General features: G+C 31.7%; 1 protein-coding gene across 7 annotated transcripts in view; it reads left to right on the top strand.

Moving 5' to 3' along the window:
- Positions 1-24,482, top strand: part of LOC115888606 (dystrobrevin beta-like) — a 32,133-nt gene extending 7,651 nt beyond the window's left edge. For 5 of the 7 annotated variants that reach the window (XM_030908369.1, XM_030908370.1, XM_030908372.1 and 2 more), the window contains 5 exons: positions 1,836-2,044; positions 4,340-4,542; positions 11,282-11,401; positions 21,579-21,856; positions 23,068-24,482. In XM_030908369.1, coding sequence (XP_030764229.1) covers positions 1,836-2,044; positions 4,340-4,542; positions 11,282-11,401; positions 21,579-21,856; positions 23,068-23,205 — 948 coding nt within the window. In that variant the 3' untranslated portion in view covers positions 23,206-24,482. Of the gene's footprint in view, positions 1-1,835; positions 2,045-4,339; positions 4,543-11,281; positions 11,402-21,535; positions 21,857-23,067 lie in introns of those variants that run through there. The other 2 variants (XM_030908373.1, XM_030908374.1) reach the window with 2 other exon arrangements.
- Positions 24,483-24,813: the final 331 nt, after the last annotated feature.

Consider the following 24,813-nt stretch of genomic DNA (forward strand, 5'->3'; position numbering starts at 1 on the left):
TGATAGTGTTTTTGGATTTTTAAATCAGCTGATAATTTATGAGATACAGAGGCCAACTTAATTTTTTTAAATACGGACCTGCATTTTTTATTTGAAGTTTTGAAAGAAGTCTATCTGAGTACAATGATATGCCACACTTGATACTTTTTTTGTTTTAGGTACCTTAACAATAACAAAACTATTTAATTATTATTTAAATAATTTCAAGTCCCACTCTGGTGTTTTAAATTATTTAATCTGATTATATTCATCGCAACAATATGAATCAGCGCTAATTAACATTGAATCGAGTCAATTGAAAGATTCAAACAAATAATACCCAGGTCAGCAATTTAAAAATATTATTTATAACTTTTTTTATTGTGATTTTGAAATCTCGGTGTATGATCTAATAAATAATATGCATAATATTAATTGTAGTTATTATAAATAAATCAACTTCTACAAACTAGTTCCTAAAACTAGTAATGCTCTACATGTTCGAAAGTGTTACCACCGTCCCTATAATACACAAATTAATGTATTTTTCGTTCAATCTTATTTATAGCTCTTCGAACATATCTTCTTCTTATACTTCCGAATGCATTCTGTACTCTATATTGTAATGTTGAAATGTCTTGTCACTTTTAAAAATGACGTCAAGTAATGCGCAATAATTTTATATTATTTTTTATTATTTAATTGCATTTGATTATCCGTATTCGATGTTTTACTCCACGTCATTGTTAAGTTTGAAAGCTTACCAATATTGTAACAATGAATAGATTAAATATTTAAAAAAAAGAGCCGGACTTGAAATTAGTTTAATTAAATTGTGTTCAAATGTCCGATACAAAAAAATATATTAATTGTGGCATATGATTGTACTCAGGATATCGAATTCTTTCAAAATCTGAAATAAAAAATCCAGGTCCGTATTTAAAAAAATTAAGTTGCCCTCTGTATCTCACAAATTATCAGCTAATTTGAAAATCTAAAAATACTATCAGATAGCCCTAATAAAGTAGCCACAGAATTTCTTTTTTTTTAGAAAATCAAAAAACTAATTACACAGAATGTGTAATTAGTTCTGTTATATTCTAAAAAGTAACGCCAGGAAAAAATAAAATTGATTTTCAAAAAAATCCGTTTTTTCCAAAAAACTCAGCAATCCTTGAAATTTTTAAAACCTTTTGATGGTATCTTGGTTGGTACCAAAACATCCTAAAGCGCAACTTTGCCCCAATTTAACCATCTTCGTATCTCTTACGGTTTCCGAGATATCAATGCTCGTACCTCGAATTTGTAGCACCCAGTATAGTCGCTAGAATAACAATATAGTCACACTAGAATAGTCACACAAGGTCGTGGTGACGTTGTATGAGAAAGAAAAACTAATTTAAAACCTTAAACACGTTTACCATATGACTGAAATTTATATGAGTCATTCTTGGATATGAATTAAAAAAATAGCATCCCTTAAATTACCAACTTAAAAAGAAAAAAAAATCAAAAAATATTTAAAACTAGTTATGGGAACTATCGAAACATTTGATAGTTGCAATTACTTTGAATTAATCAATAGCAACTAATCATTTTAGCTTATTACATATTTTTTTAAATTCTATAATTTGTTAGTTTTTACATTAATATTAAGATATTGTTTTTGTGTTAGGAATTAATCAATGGCTGCAATAACGGTTTTTTTATTTATCCTTTCTTAGTCTTTTTTTTCATTGCTTAATATATTGCTTTTCTGATTTGTTTTGAAATTTTGGTCATACACTGTATAATATAATAATATTGTTTAACTTTAATTTATGATTTAATAGTCTATTTGTAATATGTACATTTAGAATCATCAGTCTTCCCCAAGAAGTACCCCCAATTCCTCTCCTCGAAGCACGAAATCTCCTCCGTTGCCTCCAGGAGTCGCCCCATCTACTCAAACAAATCCCAGGAGCGCACCGCAGACTCCAATGGGCATGCCACCGTCTTCCAGTTCTTCCATGACCAATTCCATGCCACCCATGAGCGTTGAGAGGGAAAAATTGGACAGAGAAAGGTATTAATACTGGTTGTCAATATTTTTATACCATAAATTAAAAATTACCTCACTATACAGAAGCAAGATGAGATATTTTTTTGTGGGCTAAACTTTAAGTGAGTTTAATTGTCGTATGTTAATTGTCGCGCTTGTCAAATTTAGATTAGTTGGTTGTTAATATCAAGGATGGAATTGTGAAAAAACGTTATACAGGGTGTCCCATGATTCCGTAGACATAGTTCTACGTATTTTTGGAATCAAAATAAGTTTATTGATTTAATTTAATAAGTTTATTGATTATACAATTTACCTCTATACAAATATGCTTCGTTTGTCCGTTAGAGATCATTGAACTTTAAAACAATAAACACATTTTTGAACATATTTTAAGGAATTTTTGGAATCAAAATAAGTTTATTGATTATACAATTTACCTCTATACAAATATGCTTCGTTTGTCCGTTAGAGATCATTGAACTTTAAAACAATAAACACATTTTTGAACATATTTTAAGAACCGCCACTCCGATTTGAATGAGATTTGGGGTGCCTATGTTTTGCTAAATGCTTTAACATTTGACTTTTATAAAAATCAAGAAAAAGTACGAAAAAGGTGAAAAGTACACTCCTACGTAAATTTTGGTAATATAACTATTTTCCAACTCTACCAACGACCGATTTTTTTCCCGGAGAATGGTCCTTATGGTATTTACTACATTTTTGTCTCTTGCAAAAACGCCATTTCGCATACTTTTTGAGAATTTTTTTTTCCAAAGCTGACTTCCAAAAAATGTTTCTTGTCACGTCAAGCTATGTAGTCGCATAAAATCTATTATGCGCTAATAATTTAGTTGACGAAAATATGGAATTTTATTTACTAATTGGACAATAAGCTACAAAAACGCTAATAAATTTTGAATTAATTAACGTTCAGGTTTATTTTTGATTGATGCCCTCTAACAGACAACCGTATGGGGGTAATTTGTATGCATCAAGATAAGTATTTTGATTCAAGTAATACATAGTTAGTAACTCCCTGCTCCCTTTATATTTTGTTAAAATTTAAAAAAAAACTTCTTCAAAAACGTTTTTCTCGAAAACTATGCGATGTAGCGTTTTTTTTTTAATATAGACGGGGGGGGATTAAAAAAGGGACTTTATTCAACCTCCTCTGGAGCAAGTCCTGCAGTCGAAGATATCTCCGTGCTTCTGCTCCGCTAAGACCTACTCTCAGAGGATCGTCTAGCCCGCCTTGTTGACCCAAGCCGGGTAGACGAAACGGTAGCTTGTGTCGCTTATTGGGTCTTGAGGTAGGCTCCCAACCCTTGCTGGAGAAGGTGGTAGCTTGTGTGCCACTTGTGCAGTCAAGTGTCAGCCGCCCCTCTTGTAGTTTCCTTTGGATTTGGTCCCTTTGAACTTTCATTGGCAATGTTCCCAGTGTCGCTAGGGGGCTTCCCCACAGCTTTACCGGTGATGTTTTTAATACTAGATCTCATAGTGTTCCCACGAGTCGCTAGGGATAATCGGTCCACTTCTACAGAGCCCCGCATGTAGAAGTAAGGGATAAATACAATGGGGTGCCCCCTAGTGCCCCAAGGTTCAGACCAGTAAAGGATAGTCTTCTATTATATGTCTTGCTGCAATTCCCTGGCCACGACACTACAGCCAGAGACAAGACAGTGAGATGCTTCTTAGACCGAGCTAAAATGCTAGAGGAGATTCCTCCAGCACCTGACAAGGAGCTTCCCCACCAACGACAAGGTCTTGCATCTCCTAGGGGAAGAAATTGGACATTGATATTAAAAAATAACAGTATCAGTAACAGTTTGATCTAATAATCACGGTATCGCTCATCCCTAGTAGCAAAGTTGTGTTGTGTAGCAACAATTTTGTGTCTAAACGACGCGACGGCGATGCACGTTACTAATTTTGCAACAAAATCTGGGATAAATCGAATTCAAGCAGGATAAAGTGTAAAATTTATTGCTGGCTAATTTTGTTTTGGAAATATGGTGTTGGAAAATATTTGTTGTTGAAAAATCCACTATTTTCGATATAAGTACAGTACGCGGTCTTGTCACAAGTCTGAGCGCACCTTTAGACCCGTATTTATAGTCGCCCCTCGAAACCGGGTCTCAGAAAGGACCGACAAAAGCAGGATTACTAACAGGCTTACGTTTCGTCGCCCGTATACACGCGCCTAGTATGGCTGTTATTTTTGTCGGTCCTTTCTGAGACCCAGTTTCGAGACGCGACGATAAATACGGACCTTAGGTATTTTGTGCCAATATTAAGCAGTTTTGAATTTTGCAGAGATCGGCGTGATATGCCTTTGGGTTTGGTGCAGCCTTTGGGTGGCATGGTTGGTAGGAACGATGCTGTAGTTATGATGCAGCAGCAGCAGCAGCAGGAGAGGAACGATAGGGAGATAAATAGGCATAATGTTAATAATGACGCGTCATTGATTGGAGTGGGCGGAGATGTGAGAAATGCATTTGGAGGTGGGCCAGGAATGAGTAAGTATATTTTAAAATTACTTTTAGTAATTCACAACTTTCTGAATTTATAAAACGGGTGTTCGTCGTTATGGGGAATATTACTATTCCTTCTCAGGTCCTATAAGATTCTAAAATAAAAATAATAAACATTTTTTATTTGTGCGGGAAATTAATAATAATCACTGATATTAGAAATCACGGTGTGAGTTGTCACATGGTTGTCACGATAGCTTGTTAAAATAAACAATAGTGTACAATCACAATTAAACAAGGAAAGCAGCACAGTTTTATTTACAGCCATGTACTGTTGATATTATGATATTACTGACTTTAAAATTTTCAGTATCTACGTTTACTTCCCTCTTCCATTTGTTTATTTTTCTCTCAGTTCTCTTGCTTTTGCTATTTCTGTAGCTTCTTTAAGTTCTTATAGAGTACTAATGTTAAAATAAATAGTCTTTGTTATCGTGACTTCCTGACAACATTTTAGCTTTCTTTAGACACTTACCAGCACGAAAAACGGACACCTTAAACTTAAAATTTTCATGTATTTTAAAGTTTCATATATTGCAGGGTTGGCATGATTTAAATCATGATTTAAATCGTGATTTTAATCAAGTGATTTTTTGGTTAAGTATGTATATAGCGAGGTATTTAGGACAAAAGAAGAAATCCGAGAAAAATTTACATTATTTTATACAGGGATTTTTTATGGCACGGCCAACATTGCAATATTATAATGCTATATCTCAATTTTTTTAAATGCAATACACACTGTATATTATTTTTAGTATTTTAGATACCTACAGACTTAAAAAGCGCATATTTTTGTATTTAAAATATTTCTAAATTTTTAGCAGTTGCCTGAAGCCTTATGTAATATAATTCGCAGTATTATACCGTATGATCGAATAAAAACGGCGTCAGCGATGGCTATGAAATGAAGGTCATTGTCATTTTATATGTAAAATTATATGGAAAATGTCATCGATCGTCATTTTCAAGCCAACTGGACGCCGTTTTTTTTTTTCGATCATACGGTACCTATTACATAGGGCTATTGCAACAGTAAATTTTTATCAAAGCGACTTCAGGATATTTTGTCTTATATTTTACTCTGTATGGTAAAATTTTGTTTTTCTACCCATCCTATAAAAATAAAACAAAATGAAATCTCTGTAACAGGTTACTTTACTTTTTTTGACTATCTACGAGTACACAATTTATCTAGAAATGATTCGAATTAGAAAAACTTTACCTGGGGAAGTCCTCTGATGATGCATGGTCCCTCTAAATCATCATATCAATCAACAAGTCACTGCCCACTTTTTAGGTATTTACTTAATACGTTGTAATCAGTAAGACGAGTAATTAAACATGCAATTCACATTAAAAAACGTATATATTAATCAATTAGAGACAAAACAGTGCAATAACCGGCAGAGTTAATTCAAACTGTGATTCAAACTAATACAAATTCCCAAATAATGCAATTCTGCATTTTCAGCCTGTCGCCTAAAATCTCTCAGGCTGATCGGGAAGCGATACATATTTTTAACGAACGGCTTTTAAAATTTAAATTTACATTTGAGGCTCGCATCAATACGGTCTTTTTACGCGCTACTACTCCATACATTTTATCTCTCTTCAACTAAAGGTTTTGCCTATGCTTTTTCTTTTCATTCTATAGATTTAAGATTCCAGTGAACGCTGTCGCTCCGTCAATGCGATATACCACAATACGTTAGACAAGGAAAGGCGAGAGGCAAACCTCTGCACATATACTTCTTAAAGAACAAATGAGATGGATATATATATCGTCGAGCTTGTCGCATATTGGAAAGGAAGCGCGTTTAAAGGAATACCATCGACGTAATTTATTGTAGAATGACGGATAAAAAATACAATTATTATTGATGCAAATAGGGAAAAAAATATAAAATTGTGATTAAAGATGTATCGATTAATACGTGTAATTCTTCAAATGTATTGGTGAGGCACTGCCTCATCTGCCTCATTGGACAAGCCGCCCCTGCATGTGATTTAAATCAAAAAATCAACTTTTTTAAAACTTTACAATAAATCGAAATATAACTATAAAAGTTATAAAAATGTGTCCTAGAAAACTATAAAAATATTTCTATAACATATATACCCTATATCTATTCCTTAAATGAAATGTTACACTTACTATTGTAACGTTTAAATACGTTTAAAAAATCGAAAAAAAATTGTAAATGTTATAAAACTATATAAAAATGATTTGTATAACACCTATTACATATCTATTCATCAATTAAAATGTTGGACCGATTTTTGAAGTAATTTCGTATGAATCCATTAGACTTCTAAAGGGCAGGGATTTATTTTGAAATTTATGTACAAGTGTACATGATTCCATTCGCAACCTCTAGTGCAGAAAAAGGTTCTTTTGATGTTAGACTATATCTTCAAATCGTTGTCAGAAAATATACTGTTTTATATCTTTTTATTTTACACTTTGACAATAGATAATACTAATTTCATTCTCGACTTAAGATTATTTCCGAACAATAATGTATTGTGTAAGGAGTAAAAATTTTCTTTTTTTGACGAGGTTGTACGTTTGACGGACTATATAGCGTAAACAGGGACGCACAAAAGTACATTTTTTCTCCGAGTAGAATATACTATATTTTTACAAATTAAATAAACATTACAAATAATTTTTTAATCAATTTCAAACGTTGCAAATAATATAAAAAGTAATGCCTTGTATGTAATCGAGTAACAATTTGTACACTCGTTGAAATTGACGCTTAATATCAGTTTAATAATATATTTTGGTACTTTTGTGCTTAGGCGTAAAAGTGATTTACTTTTATGCCTAGGTGTTGAAATGACAAAAATTAATACTCTTGTGGCATTTCAAAAAAATCCTTTTGATCTGAAGCGAGCGACTTTTTTTGCAGAATATATTGGTGACCGATGTCTGGGAAAATGACACGCGCCGTAGAATTGTTAATGTTGTCAGCATTGGGCAGAGTTATGACGATTTAGCCATTTAGGATAAGAATTTAATTGAAATTAAGTCCTAATTATTTGGAAGTCCGATTTAAATAATGTTTTCTATTAAAATCAAAAAAATCTGATTTTTTCCAACCTTGATATATTGTGTTCTAGAAAACTGATTTTCTAAATTATTTGACTTTTTAGTATCTCTTTCTGAATTAAAAATGAAAGTTGTCATCTGTCAATTATACGAGGGAAAACAAAATATTCATATTTTGATGAAAATTTGAAACACCCTGTGGAGTACGTTAACAAAGCAAGGAGTTTAAAAATAATTATATCACCTAGGTGTATCTTTTCTCAATAATTTGTTTTTTTATTTATCTCAATAGGATTATTTTTTTGCAGATATTCGCTTTTCAAGAAGTCACTAACATTTTTTTCGTATTTTTTACATTAAAACCATGCTTTTAGTCCTAGTCAACAGACCTATGCAGTAATGTTTATGATTTATGTAATGTTACTGTCTTTGAAAAATCATATTCTTTTTGTCTGTTGGGCAGTTACTCTAGATGATTTGGTTTTAAGTCCAACAGTTGTTTTCTACCATGATCAGTTAAAGCAGCAATAGCCAATACTTCAGAACTTAAAATCATCTCTATTAGAGTAAACGTCAATAAACAATAATAATATGACTTTTCAATGACAGTAGCATTACAAAAACAATAAACACTATTTTATGTGTGTTGATGAGAACCCAAATGAATGCTAAAATTGCTGTAAATCGTTACTGTCTTATTCAAAAGCAGATATCTCCAATAAAAATAAAGCTATTGAGATGAATCAAAAAAACAAACTATGGAAAAAAGACGTACATAGATAATAAAATGATATTTAAATTCCATGCTTTGTTAACATATTCCACAGGGTATTTTAAACTTTCACTAAAATATCAACATTTTGTTTTCCCTCGATTGATGATTGACAGATGACAACTTTCATTTTTAATTTAGAAAGAGGTACTAAAACTAAAAAGTCAAATAATTTAGCTATAAATTGCTTAAAAAATCATCAAAATCTACTAGAACAAAATATATTAAACTTTAAAATGCATAAAAGCTTTAAGGTGCCCGTTTTTCGTGAGGGTGAGTGTATACAGGATGCTACAAATTCGAAGTATGAGCATCGATATCTCGGAAACCGTAATAGATACGAAGATGGTTACATTGGGGTAAAGTTGCGCCTTGGGATGTTCACCAAGATGCCATCAAAAAAAATTTCAAGGATTTCTGAGTTTTTTTTTTAAAACGGACTTTTTTGAAAATCAATTTTATTTTTTCCTTTCGTTACTTTGTAGAAAATCAAAAAACTAATTGCACATTCTTATAGTCACCTTATTAGGGCTATCTGATATTATTTTTAGATTTTCAAATTGGCTGATAATTTGTGAAATACAAAGGCCGACTTAATTTTTTTAAATGCAGACATGCATATTTTATTTCAGGTTATGAAAGAACTTGGTCTCCTGAGTACAATGATATGCCACACTTTATACTTTTTGTTTTGTTTTGGTTTGGTTTGGTTGGAACTATATAATTATTATTTAAAATAATTTCAAATCCGACTCTGGTTTTTTAAATTATTTAATCTGATATATTCATCGCAACAATATTGATCAGCGTTAATCAATATTTGATAAGGAAAATCGAGCCAATTGAAAGATTCAAATAAATAATGTCCAGGTCAGCAACTTAAATATATTATTTTTAACTTTTTTTATTGTGAATTTGAAATATCAGTGTTCGATCTAATAATATGCATAATATTAATCGTAGTTATTATAAATAAATCAACTTCTACAAACTATTTCCTAATGCTCTACATGTTCGAAAGGGTTGCGATTGTCTTCCTATTGCACATATTTATTATTCGTTCAATTTTATTTATAGCTCTTTGAACATTTCTTCTTATTGTATTGTATTGTATTGACTAAGAGTGGGTCCCATGGGACCCTCCACTGCGGCCGCGAGGGCCTATTGTGGCTCAGTTTCTACAAGCTCTAATATAAAAGAGCGTCAAAGTTCACCCTCAAGACCCAGCCTTTTAACATAGGCCGTTATGTCTGAGGGCGATATGTCTCCTAGGTCTGATAGATCTAGCATGGGTTTGCCAAACATCTCAAACCTGGTCCTGCCCCAGCGGGGGCAGGTACACATAACGTGCTTCATTGTTTCGTCATCTTCCATACAGAGTCGGCATTCGGCGTCTTCCACCAGTCCCATCCTCTGTAGGTGAGATCTCAGCCGGCAGTGGCCCGTGTACACTGCAGTGAGCGTACGCGCTCCATTCCTACCGGCCTTTAGGAGTTCTCCTGTTCTATGTTTGGATGGCCCTGCTAGGATTTTCTTGGCATGTTCCATTCCGGGACTGTCATTCCAGTCCCGGAACGTCGCACCCCTAAAGCTACATTCGAAATCAATTCGCTGGCCGAGTGGCACTTCGACGTTAAAGTCGGCACGAAATTAACCATTCACAACAAATTTCAATTCGAATTTTGCGCATGCGTGTTTAAACGTTCTCCTGACATTTTTAGGTTAGTTGTTGGTTTTGATTTTGGAAGAGTCAAAATCCGAGACAGTTGTTAATTAAGTTTTCCTAGTTTTTATGTTTAGAAAAATGGAAACAAAAACGTCATTTATTGATGATTTTTTTCTAAAATGTGTCTCAAGCACCCAACACTTTTTCTCGCCATTAATATGGGTCGGACACCCCATTTTTTGGGTTTTGGTAAACCCCTTGGTTTTCTGTCAAGCTAATTATTGAGCTGCAACAATAATTGCCGTTTTTTTTTAACAGCAAAGCCACAAGTCCTAATAAAATAAGAATAGCGTCCTTCACCCATTTTTCTTTTAATAATTATTTACTTTTCACAGGAAAATGGCTTGTAACAACGACACAAACAAAATAATTATTAAAATTTAAATGTCAAATTTGTCATAATTGTCAAACGAAAATTCCGTGCTGAAGTGGAAGTTTGCAGCTTGCAAGCTTTCAATCCAACTTCAACTTGCACTCTGGCGTCGAATTTTGTTGTGAATGAGTACACTGAAGTACATAAGATAAGCTTGCGTGCCAAAGTACGACTCGGCCAGCGAATTGATTTAGAATGTAGCTTAACCCATTCACAGAGCCTGTCTCTTGCGAGATTTTTAGGAACGCTAAGTGTCGGTTCTGGGCCCACGAATGGCGAGCTTTCACCAATTTTGGCGAGGGAATCAGCACGTTCATTTCCCTCTAGGCCGACATGTCCCGGTATCCATATTAGCGACACTTTGTTCCTATCTCCTAATATATTGAGTAGTTTCTTACAATGAAGAATCGTCATAGACGTGCTTTTCGTTGCTTCAAGTGCTTTCAGCGCGGCTTGACTATCTGAAAATGTGCATATTGTTTTCCCGGTGTATTGCTGTTCTACCAGCAGTTGCACATAGGTTTCAATAGCATATAGCTCAGCTTGGAAAATTGTGGTGTGTTTTCCAAGACTGTAAATTGAAATATCAGTGTTCGATCTAATAATATGCATAATATTAATCGTAGTTATTTTATTATAAATCAACTATTTCCTAATGCTCTACATGTTCGAAAGGGTTACCACCCTTCCTATTGCACATATGTATTATTCGTTTAATTTTATTTATAGCTCTTTGAACATTTCTTCTTATACTTCCTATCGTAACGTTACGTTATCTTCTTATACTTATTTTAGTCGGTTCCAATGGTAATGGTACGCCAGGCTCGACGGGTCGTTCCTTAAGGAACGACTTGCTGGTTGCAGCCGACTCGGTCACAAACGCCATGTCCACCTTAGTAAGGGAATTAAACTCAGGTACGGATAGATAGATAGGTTTTCTTAAACGCGACAAGAAATTTACCCTCATAGCATTTCTTTTTCACTAAAAATTGTGGTCTAGTTAAGTTTTTACATAATTTTATGTACCATCTAATTGAAAATAAACGGCGTCCAGGTTGGCATAAAAATGCCGAACTAAAAATAACGTTGGTAATTTTGTACAGGTCTACAAATATTATAAATTGACATAAAGACGTCTCAAAAATGATTCATACATGTTTGTAACAATTTTTTATGTTAACTTTTAATAAACATAGTATAGGAATCGATCCGATAAAAGTTATTATAAATCATAATTTCAAAAGTCGTTATGACGCCGTTTTTTTTTTCGATAGTATTTTTTAAAGATTTCAAGTTTCTGGTGCTTTTTTAATATACTTATTAGTTTTACACGTTTTAAACAACCAGACATTTAGTGAATAGCATTTGAAATATATTTACGAATTATTTCCGAGTATTGTAGGTTTTCATTTATCTTTTTATTTTTTTTAAGACTGGATTTTTTTGAATCGTTTAAACATAAAAAATGTTCCTTTTAGTTTTTGCCATTTTATTCTAGTCTATTTCATTACACATTATTCCATTAAATGCTTTAATATCATAAATATAATTGCAGTAGAACTTCGAAAATTCGGACACATATCGGAACAGCTACCGCCGGATTAGTGAGAAATCCGGATTACTGTAATAATTTTTATAATGTTATTGTTTCGCATTTTTATTGTTTCCAACCTAAACTCAAAATTTAAATACATTTTTAATAAAACAAAAACGCCAAACGCTTTAAAACTTTATTGTACTTATTGTACCTACATTCATATACCGCGTGGTACATCGGAATACGGGACATAGGAAATCCCATGTAAATTTTGAAAAGGTAAAATATTATCTCCCTAGATGATTTTATGTGAAAATTGTATTAGGCTTTTTTGAAGATGTGTTAAAGTTGTATTTTCGTCTTGAATTTCGTTTTATTTGGAATAGGCATCTAAAAGTTATTTGCAAAATCTACCAAATTACTAAAATTTTATAATACGGCCCAGAGAAAGCTACAATTAAAATACCAGCAAAAGTATGATTTTGTTATTGTCAAATTTGATGTCACATTTTTTTGTTTAGAAGAATGTATGTAGTCTAGAGATGCTTATCTTTTTTTCTGAATTGGAATGATCTTCTACAAAAGAATTAGTTGAACTGAGAATAGTATTCGCGGAGTATGACTTGATTGCTGTTCATTACTCAATCAGTCTCAGGCGTGGCTCATACCACATACATCCACAATAATTTAACAAATAAAATAAATGTTTGTAGCTAAAGGAACTTTATTAAACTATATACTAATTAAAAAATGCTTACATAATCCCCCAATCACAGCCAAACAATACCCCAAATGACGAGATGTTTTTTCAGTTCATCTAAATTTCTGTATTTAATATGCACATAGAGACGGTTTTTGAGTGTTTTCCACAGGAAGAAGTAATTCTGCGAAAAATCCTGCGGTCTTTTCCTACTGTAACCCCAATAGACGGCAGTCAATGTTTTTCTTTTCTTCAACATGAGAATATTCAAGTTATTGTTGTTTTCTTCCTGTTCAATGATTTTTGTCGTCACACTTCCATGTGCTTAACACCGTGCCTTTAGTTTTAAACCTCTGCCTAGTTTAAAAACTGTTGTTTCCGGAGACTGAGCTACGAACAAATCTAACACAGCGGGAATACTATTTCCAGCAAAATGCCGTTTCACCATCGTAACTTTTTCAGAAGTTACGAAAATCTTAACTATTTTATACAAAATTGCTCTATTTAGTATCTTCAAATTTTTGTAAACAAAATGTGACATCGAATTTGACGATGACACAATCACATTTTTGCTGGTATTTTAATTGTAGCTTTCTCTAGGCGGTATTATAAATTTTACTAATTTGAAGGTAGATTTTTGCAGATAACGTTTAAATGAATGTTCCAAATAAAACGATATTCTAGACAAAAGTACAACTTTAACGCCTTTTCAAGAAAATCTAATACAACTTTTGTATAAAATTATCTGGGGAGATAATATTTGACCTTTTTAAAATTTACATGGGATTTCCTATGTCCCGTGTTCCGATGCAACACACGGTATGTATATTTATGCATCAAATAACTTAAAACAACACTTCTTGGCTAAACTCAAAAAATAATACTCTGTGATGGCTAAACTTAAAAAAATATATGTATAAGTAATATCAAAGCTTTTTTAAAAAGTTAATTAGTTTTTATCCCCATATTTTCCAATTTTTCTGCCTTCCAAACAACAGCCTTCTTTTTTAGTCCTTTCGAAAGCAAATTATCTCTAAAAGCGAAGAATGATTTTTTTCTTTGACCCAGTAAATACTTTGGGTTAATGATTTTACAGCATCGCTAAGTGTATTTTCATTCTATTTGACGTAAGTTGTTTGTCATTTCTTTACAATGCTTCATTTTTTTGTTAAGTTTATACTCTTCAATTTTTATCTGGCATACTCTTCAATCAAGCCAGAGACAAATTGTTTTTCACCTTAAGTTCATTTACATTTTTATTATTTCTTACCTAATACTTGGTATAAATCACAATATTTCCTTTTTTTTTAATATCCGAAATGTTTGAAATTTGAATTTGTGTGGCATCCAGAATAGAGGTAAAAATACCAAATTGTCCAGTTGATAAAAGACTGGAGTGTCCGATTTGGCGCCATGTCCGAATTAGAGAAGTTCTACTGTAATAAGCAAGCTATGAAATCAAATTTTAATTTAAAGAGATCAGTTTTTTAGGTATTTTATATTAATTTTTAACAACAAATTATTCATGATCATAGATTTAGGAGAATTTTTTTACGATCTGTAGTTTTATAGAGGAATGTTTTCAAATTAAAATGTCAATGATTTCATGGTCTGCTTAATATTATACCGTGCTGGCAACTGTTACTTTTGGGTCGCCATTTACATGTGTGGAAGTAAATCGCATAGGGATCTTATTAAGTCGGAGTGAGAGAAATGCGACCGACCGACGTGACGCGCGACGGTTTGCTGTTGCGGCGTTGCCGATACGCCTTTTCCTATCAAGTAAAGTAAAATCACGATCGTAAACCGCTTATTTTTAAAAGACTTTTATTTCAAGAGATAACTAGATAAAATCATTAGACATGTTTCTGAGCATCTGAAATGGAATTATAAGGATATCGTTAGGGTGTAATTTTTTTTATAACGAGAAAACGTCAGTAATCGCGATAATTTAAAAACTCAACTTTTTAACACATAACAGGCCATAACTCAAGAACCACTTTAGATATTGAAACTTTTTTTTATTTTTAAGATCGGATATTTTACAATATGTTTATATAAGAAAAATTGGATAAGGTTGTTTTTTCCATTCAAAAATTGTAAACAATCCATCCATTTACTTTTAGAGCATAGCAATTTTCAGCAATCGTGTAATTTTTTTATTGGTAAAGATTTTCACATACTGTCTACAAAGAAAATACAGCAGAAATATTAACAAAGTTTTTGAAAGAACTACAATCTATTATTTCTAATAGATTTCGAGATATCTATTTTTGAATGAGTTCTAATAGCGGGACCACTATCGAACACCCACTCAGTTCCACTTATTTTTACCAAAAATGCAAGTGTTTCTAGCCTGCACTTAAAAAAATTCAAGCTATAGGGAAAATTACAACGACTCGTTAATAAATAAACAAATTAAGTATCACGAGACGTAATTAAATCATGAAGCTGAACGCATGATGTACACCTTTCCCTAGAACTTTAAGTACTGACAGAGGTATTGATTGGGTCGACCGGTCAACTGCGACAAATCTGCTATATCCCCTTCCACGTCTCTTAGGGATGTGCACAGTTTCTCGGTTTATTTCATACGTTTGGCAACGTGTTTACTGTCCTCTCTTTGTTCAGTACATTATTAACGCATTGTACTCTTCTTACATATGGAAATCTCGACCCAAGACTAACCTTTGCCAGCCCTTAGAATACCGTGCATTAAAGCGAACATAAACGACGTTACAGTAGGCGTAGAAATGACATTTCAGTTGGCATACCTGTTTAATAGCTGAAGCTTGATTGACAATTATTTGAATTTCTTGTTATAAAATGAAACTCTAAAATAATAAAATTAGTTCCAAAAAAAACAAATAGTTTAGAAACTTTGTATATTTTTCCGTATTATAATTTGAACATTTAACAAAGTCTGTGCCAAAAACTTTATTAATGGATGTAATAAAGCTCAAACTGAAATGTCATGATTTAAGCTTAATGTGACGTGTTTTTTAATTCGACCTATTTATGATAATACCTGATAATATTAACTTTTTTATTCTATTTAATTACTATTATCATTTTTCGTCTGTTAGAAATTATAATTTCTTATTATTACTTCTAAATGTAGATATATTAGGAATCAATATTAAGCACAATAGATTTGTAATGTTAACGTTAAAATACTTTATATTCTATATATATTCTCTCATAATATGCTTTTTAACAGTATTTTTAAATCTATTTAGAATAAGCCGATGAACTTGTTATAAATACTTAGGGTTTGTGCTTAAAAGATATTTTTACTTAAATAATACAGATACATTGCATTACTGATATACTTTATATCAGCTTTCCATAGAATAAATTTATATTAAATATTAAATAATTTTTAATTAAATTATTTTTACCGGCATGTCATATAGTACGGAGACTCGAATATGTTGTGATTATTTTGTATATTTTGTATTCTATTTTTATAATAATTTTTACTGTTACTGTTAAACGTTTATCTTTAGATTGTGTTATGAACTGTATATTTATTCATTTTAAATGTTGATAATTTTATTTTATTAATAAACAATTTAGTTTGTTTTCGATGATTTATTATTTTTTTTCTTCATTTTATCTTCTCTTTGTTGAGATAGTACATGACCTATATTGTTAATAGCTTCTTTTTTAGTAAAAATTGTTGTTTTATTATTCATCATTAGTGTTATGCAGTTTATAACTATGCTATATTAGTATTTTCTCTGCGAAAATACAAAATTAATAATACATTTTATTATTTATAGAATCTTAATCACATAAGGGGGTTATACGTATGTACTAAAAAAGAAGTTATTGTAGAGATTAGTAAAAACAATATTTTTTCTATTGGTAATTACGGTAAGTTTTGATGTGATTTATAAAACGATTTATTTATTTATTTTTATTTTATTTAACAAATTGACATTCTGCTTAGTGATATTAGATTGTGGAATGTTGGCTGTTAGAAACCATATTATTAAGGAATTCCAACTCCTAATTACAATAAGGACAGGCGTAGATAAACAGTAAGTATTTGAAATATTTATAAATGACTCAGATTAAATTCAAATACGTATGTTTAAAATTAATAATTTAAATGGCCCGATTGTTTAACTCATCAAATGAAAATTTATAGGCATGCAGATTACACAATAATAATAGGAGCGACAGTCCTTAGATTAATGTCTTAGAGTTTGTCAAATTAACCTTGAATGATCTCATGAATCTTGAAATAGCATTATTTATCTTGATTTTTTTTTGTAAATTGTCAAGTTATACAGGGTTTTAAATAATTGCAAGTATTTTTACCGCCTATGACGTTTTTCTTGCGAAATAAGTATTGAAGATTTGACATTTTTATTAATTTTCCGGAAAATAAAAAAATACTTAGTGCTAAATAGCATCTGCCACAAGTTCGGTGGCTTCTCGCCGCTTCTGCCACTAGACAACTTACAAGACAAATACGACAAAGCACATCTTTGTCATCTCTCAGTTCAGCTACAATAATTAAAAAGTCCTTGAAGGCCAGGTTTTCAACAGAATGGAAAGTACTTCGTATTTAATATCTATAATACCACTTTCTAAGTAATTCCATACAGAGGTTATGATTAGAATTAGAATTAGATTAGATTCCTAGAGGTCTAGGGCTATCGGCCTGATCCACCGCGACTTTCTCAGATCTATTGTGGTCCTTTTCTGATCCTTAGATTATATTCTCCAGTCTTACCCTTTCCTAGCAACTTGGAGACTGAACACTCCATGTACTTCCCTGGCAATGGCTTATTGCCTATTACCAAGAATCGCACATTTGTCAGGCTATCGCACCAACCTAAAATGTTTTCTGTCGTTTCTTCTTTAGATTGGCAGAACCTACACATGGCTTCGTCCGTCAATCCCATCAGCTTTAGATGCCTATTCAGCTAACAATGCCTTGTTAGTAGACCCACTACAGCTTTAACTGTCTTTCTGGCTTTGCTCAGGTATTGCCGTGAATTTTGGCGAAGACCTTTCTTAGGCACTGAAGAGCATATGGCATGTTTCAGCATATTTTCATATTAACATATAATATGTTAAACCCGCAGAAAAGATATACGAACTGCCATTTTTTAGCTTGATTTTTTTGTTAATTGTTTTCAACTTATATACAGGGTTGTTCACCACCTACGACACGGAGTATTGTAGCTAAACGATTAGATTTTTACAAATTGTAAGTTTTGTGTTCGTTGAAGGACTATTAGAGCTACAATTTATAAATATTTTTACAAATTACAGAGTGTCCCAAATAATATTATAATTGTATTTTTTTAAATGGAACACCCTGTATATTATTCTATTTTTGGATTATACGATTGAAATAAAGGTAAATTTGATTAAGGTTTATCATACTTAAACCTTACCGTTTTTGAAATATTTTCAATTTTATGAAATTGCAATAAAAATTTTAAGGCTTCATTTCTCCAAGGGTATCAAAGTTTTTAATACTAAATATTTACTGAAGATTATTTATTGATCAGATATTGTGCTGCAATAATAAAAATTTTACTACCTTATACAGAGTGTCCAAAAATTTATATTAAATAATTACTAGCTTTAAACGGCAATAACTTGTTTAATTTAAATGGAACACCCTATATATTTTACGTGAATCAGATGCACAATGTAATTGTCTATCAAATTGTATTATACCATTTTTTACCCATCTCTTAAAATTTTCGTAGAAAATGCATTTTCTTATAATTTAGACCTCATTTATCACTATCTCCAACTCCGTCTAGATCTCCCTCTCTTTATTTTGCCTTGTGGTGTCCAATTGAGTATTTTTGAGGATTCTGCTCTCTTCCATTCTTTGTACGTACCCGTACCACCTGAGTTGGTTAATTTTGATATATTCTGTTATTCTGTGTTTAACGCCCATGATGTTCCGAATTCTTTTATTTCTCACTCTATCCAGTTTCGATTTCCCGGCCGCACGCCTCCAAAAGTATGATTTTATTGCTTCAACTTATACAGGGTGTCAAATATAAGTTAATATAATAAGAGCAACTATGTTTGCCGCCCATGAGGTTTTTCTTGCTAAATAAATATTGAAAAATTTTCCTTTTTAATTGAAGTATTCCGGATAATAAAAAAAACTTCTTAGTGCTGCAGGTTTATCCTTTCTCATATCCTATGTTGCCCAAATTACTGTTATGTTTTGTAACTTAACAGTAATTTTAATTTTCTAAAAAATAAATTACCATTCGTTCACGTTCAGTACATGTTAGTGTACTGAGCGTATTGACTGTACTCTTTTTACACACAAAAATGGGCACCCAAAGCCAGAAATGCCGACCCGGTATAGTTATTTTGTAGAGATCTACCACACGCATTACAGTACTATATGAATAATAAATTAAATGTTGTTTATTAGTAAGCTCATCTGGATTATGAATATACACAGCAGATGTTCCTATTACTATTGTGCATTCTGTTTTATAATTCATAGACTTAAAAAGAAATTAACTAATAAATTTGCACTAAACAAACAATAAGTAAAATCTAGCTCAGTCACATGGTATTTAATCATGCACAAACATCAACATCAGTATCTACGGTAAAATCATTTTATTATTAATTAAATTTGATTTAAAGTATTGTTTATATTGTTTTTACAACATTGGTAGAATTGGCATGGTTTGTCGGCTAGTTTAGGCTTAGCTTTTACTGCTTACACACTTACACAACACGTTTTTATATGTTTTGGTTCATGTACTATATAAAATCAATCACATTATATAATACCGTTTTTTATTATATTTTTAATTCTACAGGGTGTGACAAATTCGAGGTACGAACATTGGTATCTCGGAAACCGTAATAGATACAAAGATAGTTAAATTGGGGCAAAGTTGCGCCTTGGGATGTTCGCCAACATGCTAACAAGAAAGTTCCAAAAATTTCAAGGACTGCTGAGTTTTTTGAGAAAAACGATTTTTTTGAAAATCAAAAAATTAATTGCACATTCTCATAGCCACTTTATCTGAGCTATCTGATAAAGTGGCTTTTTAGATTTTCAAATTAGTCGATGATTTGTGAGATACATAAGCCAACTTAATTTTTTAAATACGGACCTGCTTTTTTATTTCAGGTTGTGAAAGAATTCAGTCTCCTGAGTACAACGATGTGCCACACCTTATATTTTGTTTTGTTTTGGTTACTTTAACAACAAAACTGTTTAATTATTATTTATTACATATTTTAAATTCAAGTCCGACTCTGGATTTTTAAATTATTTAACCTGATTTTATTCATCGCAACAATGATGAGCGCTAATTAACATTGAATAAGGAAAATCGAGGCAATTGAAAGATTTAAATAAATAATATCCAGGTTAGCAATTTTAAGATGTTATTTTTAACTTTTTTTATTGTGAATTTGCAATCCCTGTGTACGATCTACAGTACATCTGCTGGATCTGTGTCTATGAAAGGAATGCGGACAAAAAACATTTAAATAAACAGCAATATATTTTATACGTCGACTTGACGAGTACGTCACCGCAAATCGCTCCGCCCACTCATTTTATTGGCCACTTGCAAATTTATCGAATTTTTATTGATGGGACGCGTCGTCTAATTTTTTACGAAAAACATCGAGAGAATATCGTTTCCCCTCTCACGGATACCGCGTAGCTACAGAACGGACAGACGTACTGTAATAATATGCATAATATTAATCGTAGTTATTATAAATATATCAACTTCTACAAACTAATTTCTAATGCTTTAGATGTTCGAAAGGTACTCTCCCCCACTCTCCCTACTGCAAACATTTATTTTTTTTCAACTTTATGTCTAGCCCTTTCAGCACATCTTCTTATACTTCCGAATGCATTTTGTACTCTTTGTTGTAAATGTTGAGATGTATTGATCTCACCATATACATATGGTTTCGCTTTTACAAATGACGTCAAGTAATGCCCCCGCCCATTGCGATAGGTCTAGGAACCTCGCTGGCCATTTTACTGCTCCACCATTTCCAATACATCTTCCGGGGAAATGATATGATTGTTTATATTATCTTTTATTCTTTTATTGAATTTGATTTTTCGTATACAATGTTTTACCCCACGTCAGTTTTAAAGCTCATCAATATTATATGTAAGGATGAATAGATTAAATATTAAAAAAAAACAGAGCCGGACTTGAAATTAGTTTAAATAAAAAAATAGTTTAAATGCCGGAAACAAAAAAATATATATAAAGCGTGGCATATCATCGTACTCAGGAGACTGAATTCTTTCAAAACCTGAAATAAAAAATGCAAGTCCGTATTTAAAAAAATTAAGTTGGCCTATGTTTCTCACAAAATATCAGCTAATTTGAAAATCAAAAAAACTATCAGATAGATCTGATAAAGTGGCTATGAGATTGTGTAATTAGTTTTTTGATTTTTTAAAAAGTAACCACAGAAAAAAATAAAATTGATTTTCAAAAAAAAATCGTTTTTTCCAAATAACTCAGCAATCCTTGAAATTTTTAAAACTTTTTTGATGGAATCTTGGTGAACATCCAATGGCGCAACTTTGTCCCAATTTAACAATGTTCGTATTTATTACGGTTACCGAGATACCAATGATCGTACCTCGAATTTGTAGCACCCTGTATATTCACCAGGATAACTCATTATTGTCTTAAGTTTTAATTGTTGCTTTCTAGCCTTACAAATTTCATCATTTTAATGTTCTACAATAACTACTCGTATTTTACAAGCATTTCAATGTATAGTCATAAATCCGTATTTCCTTTTCGAGACTATCCATCAATCTGTCAAAGAACAACCAACTTTTTGTTCAGATTTCGAAGACGACGGGGATGACGAGTCTGACGTAGGTTGGCAACAAGAACTCCAACGCAGGTACATGCAGGACGCTAATTTCATGGCAGAACTGAGGGCCAGGCATCCGTCTAGTCCACCGGAAGTGAATCATGTGTCCAACTCATCCAGTCAGAATTATATCCACGGTCAGAACTTCAAAATGCAAGGCATCCACTTTCCTAACAGTCAAAGTGGATCGTTGAATCAGCACGGTTACGTACAGTTGGATCAGAATCAAGATCTGTTTGGTCCGCAGGTGTGTCTGACTCAAATACTAACAAGAGACACACATGTTTTCACTAGCGTTTGATTCGTTCACTCTTTGCATGTTTATTTGGAATATGATATCATATTCAGTACACCATACAACACAATTTGAAACTAAAATATAAACCATTTTTATTATTGTCTCATACTTTTTCATCCTACAGCACGGATCTTTTTAAATCCTTGGTCTGGATTTTAACGTGAAAGATGATGATGGAGATATCCTAATTGAAGAATCAAACATATAAAAAAGATATAAAAAATAGGTCGATATGTTTCTTCTATGCGGTATTGCCGGCTAAGTATACATCAAGCAATTAAAACTGGCCACAGTAGGCATTTTAGATAACATTGCAGCTGCGGTTGGAACATTATAGCAAAGTTTACAGAATTGATTATAGCTTCATTCAGAACCTCGCAATTAGGGGAATACGTAGTAGTTTCAATTACACCTTATACTTTTTAGTTTACCAACAATTTACGATCATTCATAATGTTAACACAATTAAAATTAATAGTACTCGTATATCCCATGAGTATATCCTAGCAACAGCTTGTGTTATAATAGTCAGTTTTGTATCCATAGAGAAAGCCTAATATTTAGATTATAATGTTAAAACATAAAACAATCAACTTTTGATTTCTAACCACTATTTCTTTCGACGGAAGATAATCAAAGGCCATATAAAAAAATAATATCCAAATGACATTTCTCGCAAATTTTGAAGAATAATTAGTGGAAAAGTTAAAAGTTTGATAACTTTTTCTTCTAATTGAAAATATCTACCACTAATTTTAACGTTCTGAATGCTTATATTGGAATTAAAGGACGCTAAATGTACGCTAATTGAAACCACTAATTTATTCCACTAATTGCGAGGTTCTGAATGAAGCTTATATCAACAATTAATTAGTCAATTATATCACGGTGTTCATACTTGACAAAAAAAGAAAAACATTGACTCAACATAAATATAAAGTTAGTCCAACGAGAGTCTGTCTTATGCATTAAAATACAGACCACGAATTTAGAATTTCCAAGTTCAAATCTTATTTTCTTTTATTTTTATTACACTTATAAAAATATACAATTTCTTCATATATTTTTATAATACCGTGTATTTATACAATGCACAAAATTCTGAAATTACAAATATACAGAACTTTACGAATTTTACTAGGGATATATTTTCATTGCAGTATTCGACACTTGACAACCACTTAAATCAAGATCGCCAGCAGATTGAAAATTGCGATGAAGATACAGAGCATCAAGAAGTTCGTAATAAAGAAACCATTGAATTTGAAGAAGCCCTGAAACAGTGGGTAAATCGGTAAAAATGGAATTAGAATATTTTGTGTAGTCCAAGTCATCCAGATCTAAAGAGTATACCTGTATGTTTTTCTGTTTTGTGGATTTATTTCTTCTACATTTCATATGAAACATTATTTTTTGGTCGAAACAAAAGGAAAAATTATAACATCCAAGTGCATTTCGTTTGGGTTTGGCAGAATGACACTTTTTAACTGAAATAATCGAATGTAGTACAAATAATATCGAAATGAGGCACTTGAATATGGTACTTCGGCAGTTTATGTTTACGGCCTAAAACTAAAGGATTTAGCATGAAAACGTGTATCAACTTTAATTGTGTTGGTGACATAATAAATCTAGAAATACACAGTATAGGAAGGTCATTCATACATTTAGGTATAGTCATTAAGTGTACGATATAATCAGTTTTCGAAAATATCATATCAAATAGATATAAAATAAAATAAACGCTTCTTAATAGTTAATGAAATTATATAAACATAGTATGGGCAGGCAGGGACTGAGCTTAGTCATTTTAATTAAAAAAAAATAAACACATCCCCGAGATAAAACTACTATTATTATTAGGCTATATAAATTGACCGGTACATAAGGTCCAGGGTTGCCACCAGGTCCGATTTTGTCAGGACAGTCCCGATTTTGATCCAAAAGTCCCGCGTCCCCACGCAAGGCCCTAATGTCTCGATTTTTATTTATTTAATAGCCACGTTTTTATTAAACAATAAAATTGTAAAATTTATTATTAAAAATATATGTTTATTAAATTTCTGGAATTTAAAAACAGTTCTTTTCTGCGAATTAATTAAAACCTTAGAAATTTTGTAATTAAAAGAAATATACATTGATACTCTGTTTAATGAATATTCGATAATAAAAAATAAAGTATTTTAAAAACTAGAGTAAATTATATGCCTTCATCAAGGTTGTTATTTATATATTTTCACGTATGATGTTGAAGTAAACAGACGCTAGGAAATATAGTATATTCAGATGTTCATTTAAGCTCATTAGAACGGAACTCCAAATCTCATTTAATTTTAATATATCGCAGATAAGAATTTTTGGATTTTATTAAAAATGACAAGGCTCTTACAGCAATAAAACAAATGATAAATATTCATTAGAGTTGGGGACTGGAATCTTTGGTGTTAGAACAGCAAATAAAACACTAAGTGATAAATGGAAATTAGCGCATTGTAGGGGTTAAGACCTTTTTATGCTTATACCGTATGATCGAAAAAAAAACGGCGTCCAGTTGGCTGGAAAATGACATTTCCCATATAAATTTACATAGAAAATGACAGCGATCTTCTTTTCATAGCCATCGCTGACGCCGTTTTTTTGGATCATACGGTACTACGTATGTTATATTTTAAAGTGTTTTGGTGTATTGTGGTGAATTAGTGTTTTTTTTGGCCAAAAATGTTCATTTAAAAATAATTTAATATACTAATAAAGCCAAATTATAGAGATTATACAGCTGAAACATTTGATTTTGTTTAGGTCTTGTTCTAGTTTTTTAGATTTAATTCATTCTTTACTAATTTTGGTTTTAAATTTTTATTTTTTATTTTTACATAATTATTTATAAATTTCGAATAGTTTTTTTA

The sequence above is a fragment of the Sitophilus oryzae genome, unplaced genomic scaffold (genome assembly GCF_002938485.1).
Source record: "Sitophilus oryzae breed Bouriz unplaced genomic scaffold, Soryzae_2.0 scaffold_802_pilon_pilon, whole genome shotgun sequence".
Lineage (NCBI taxonomy): Eukaryota > Metazoa > Arthropoda > Insecta > Coleoptera > Curculionidae > Sitophilus > Sitophilus oryzae.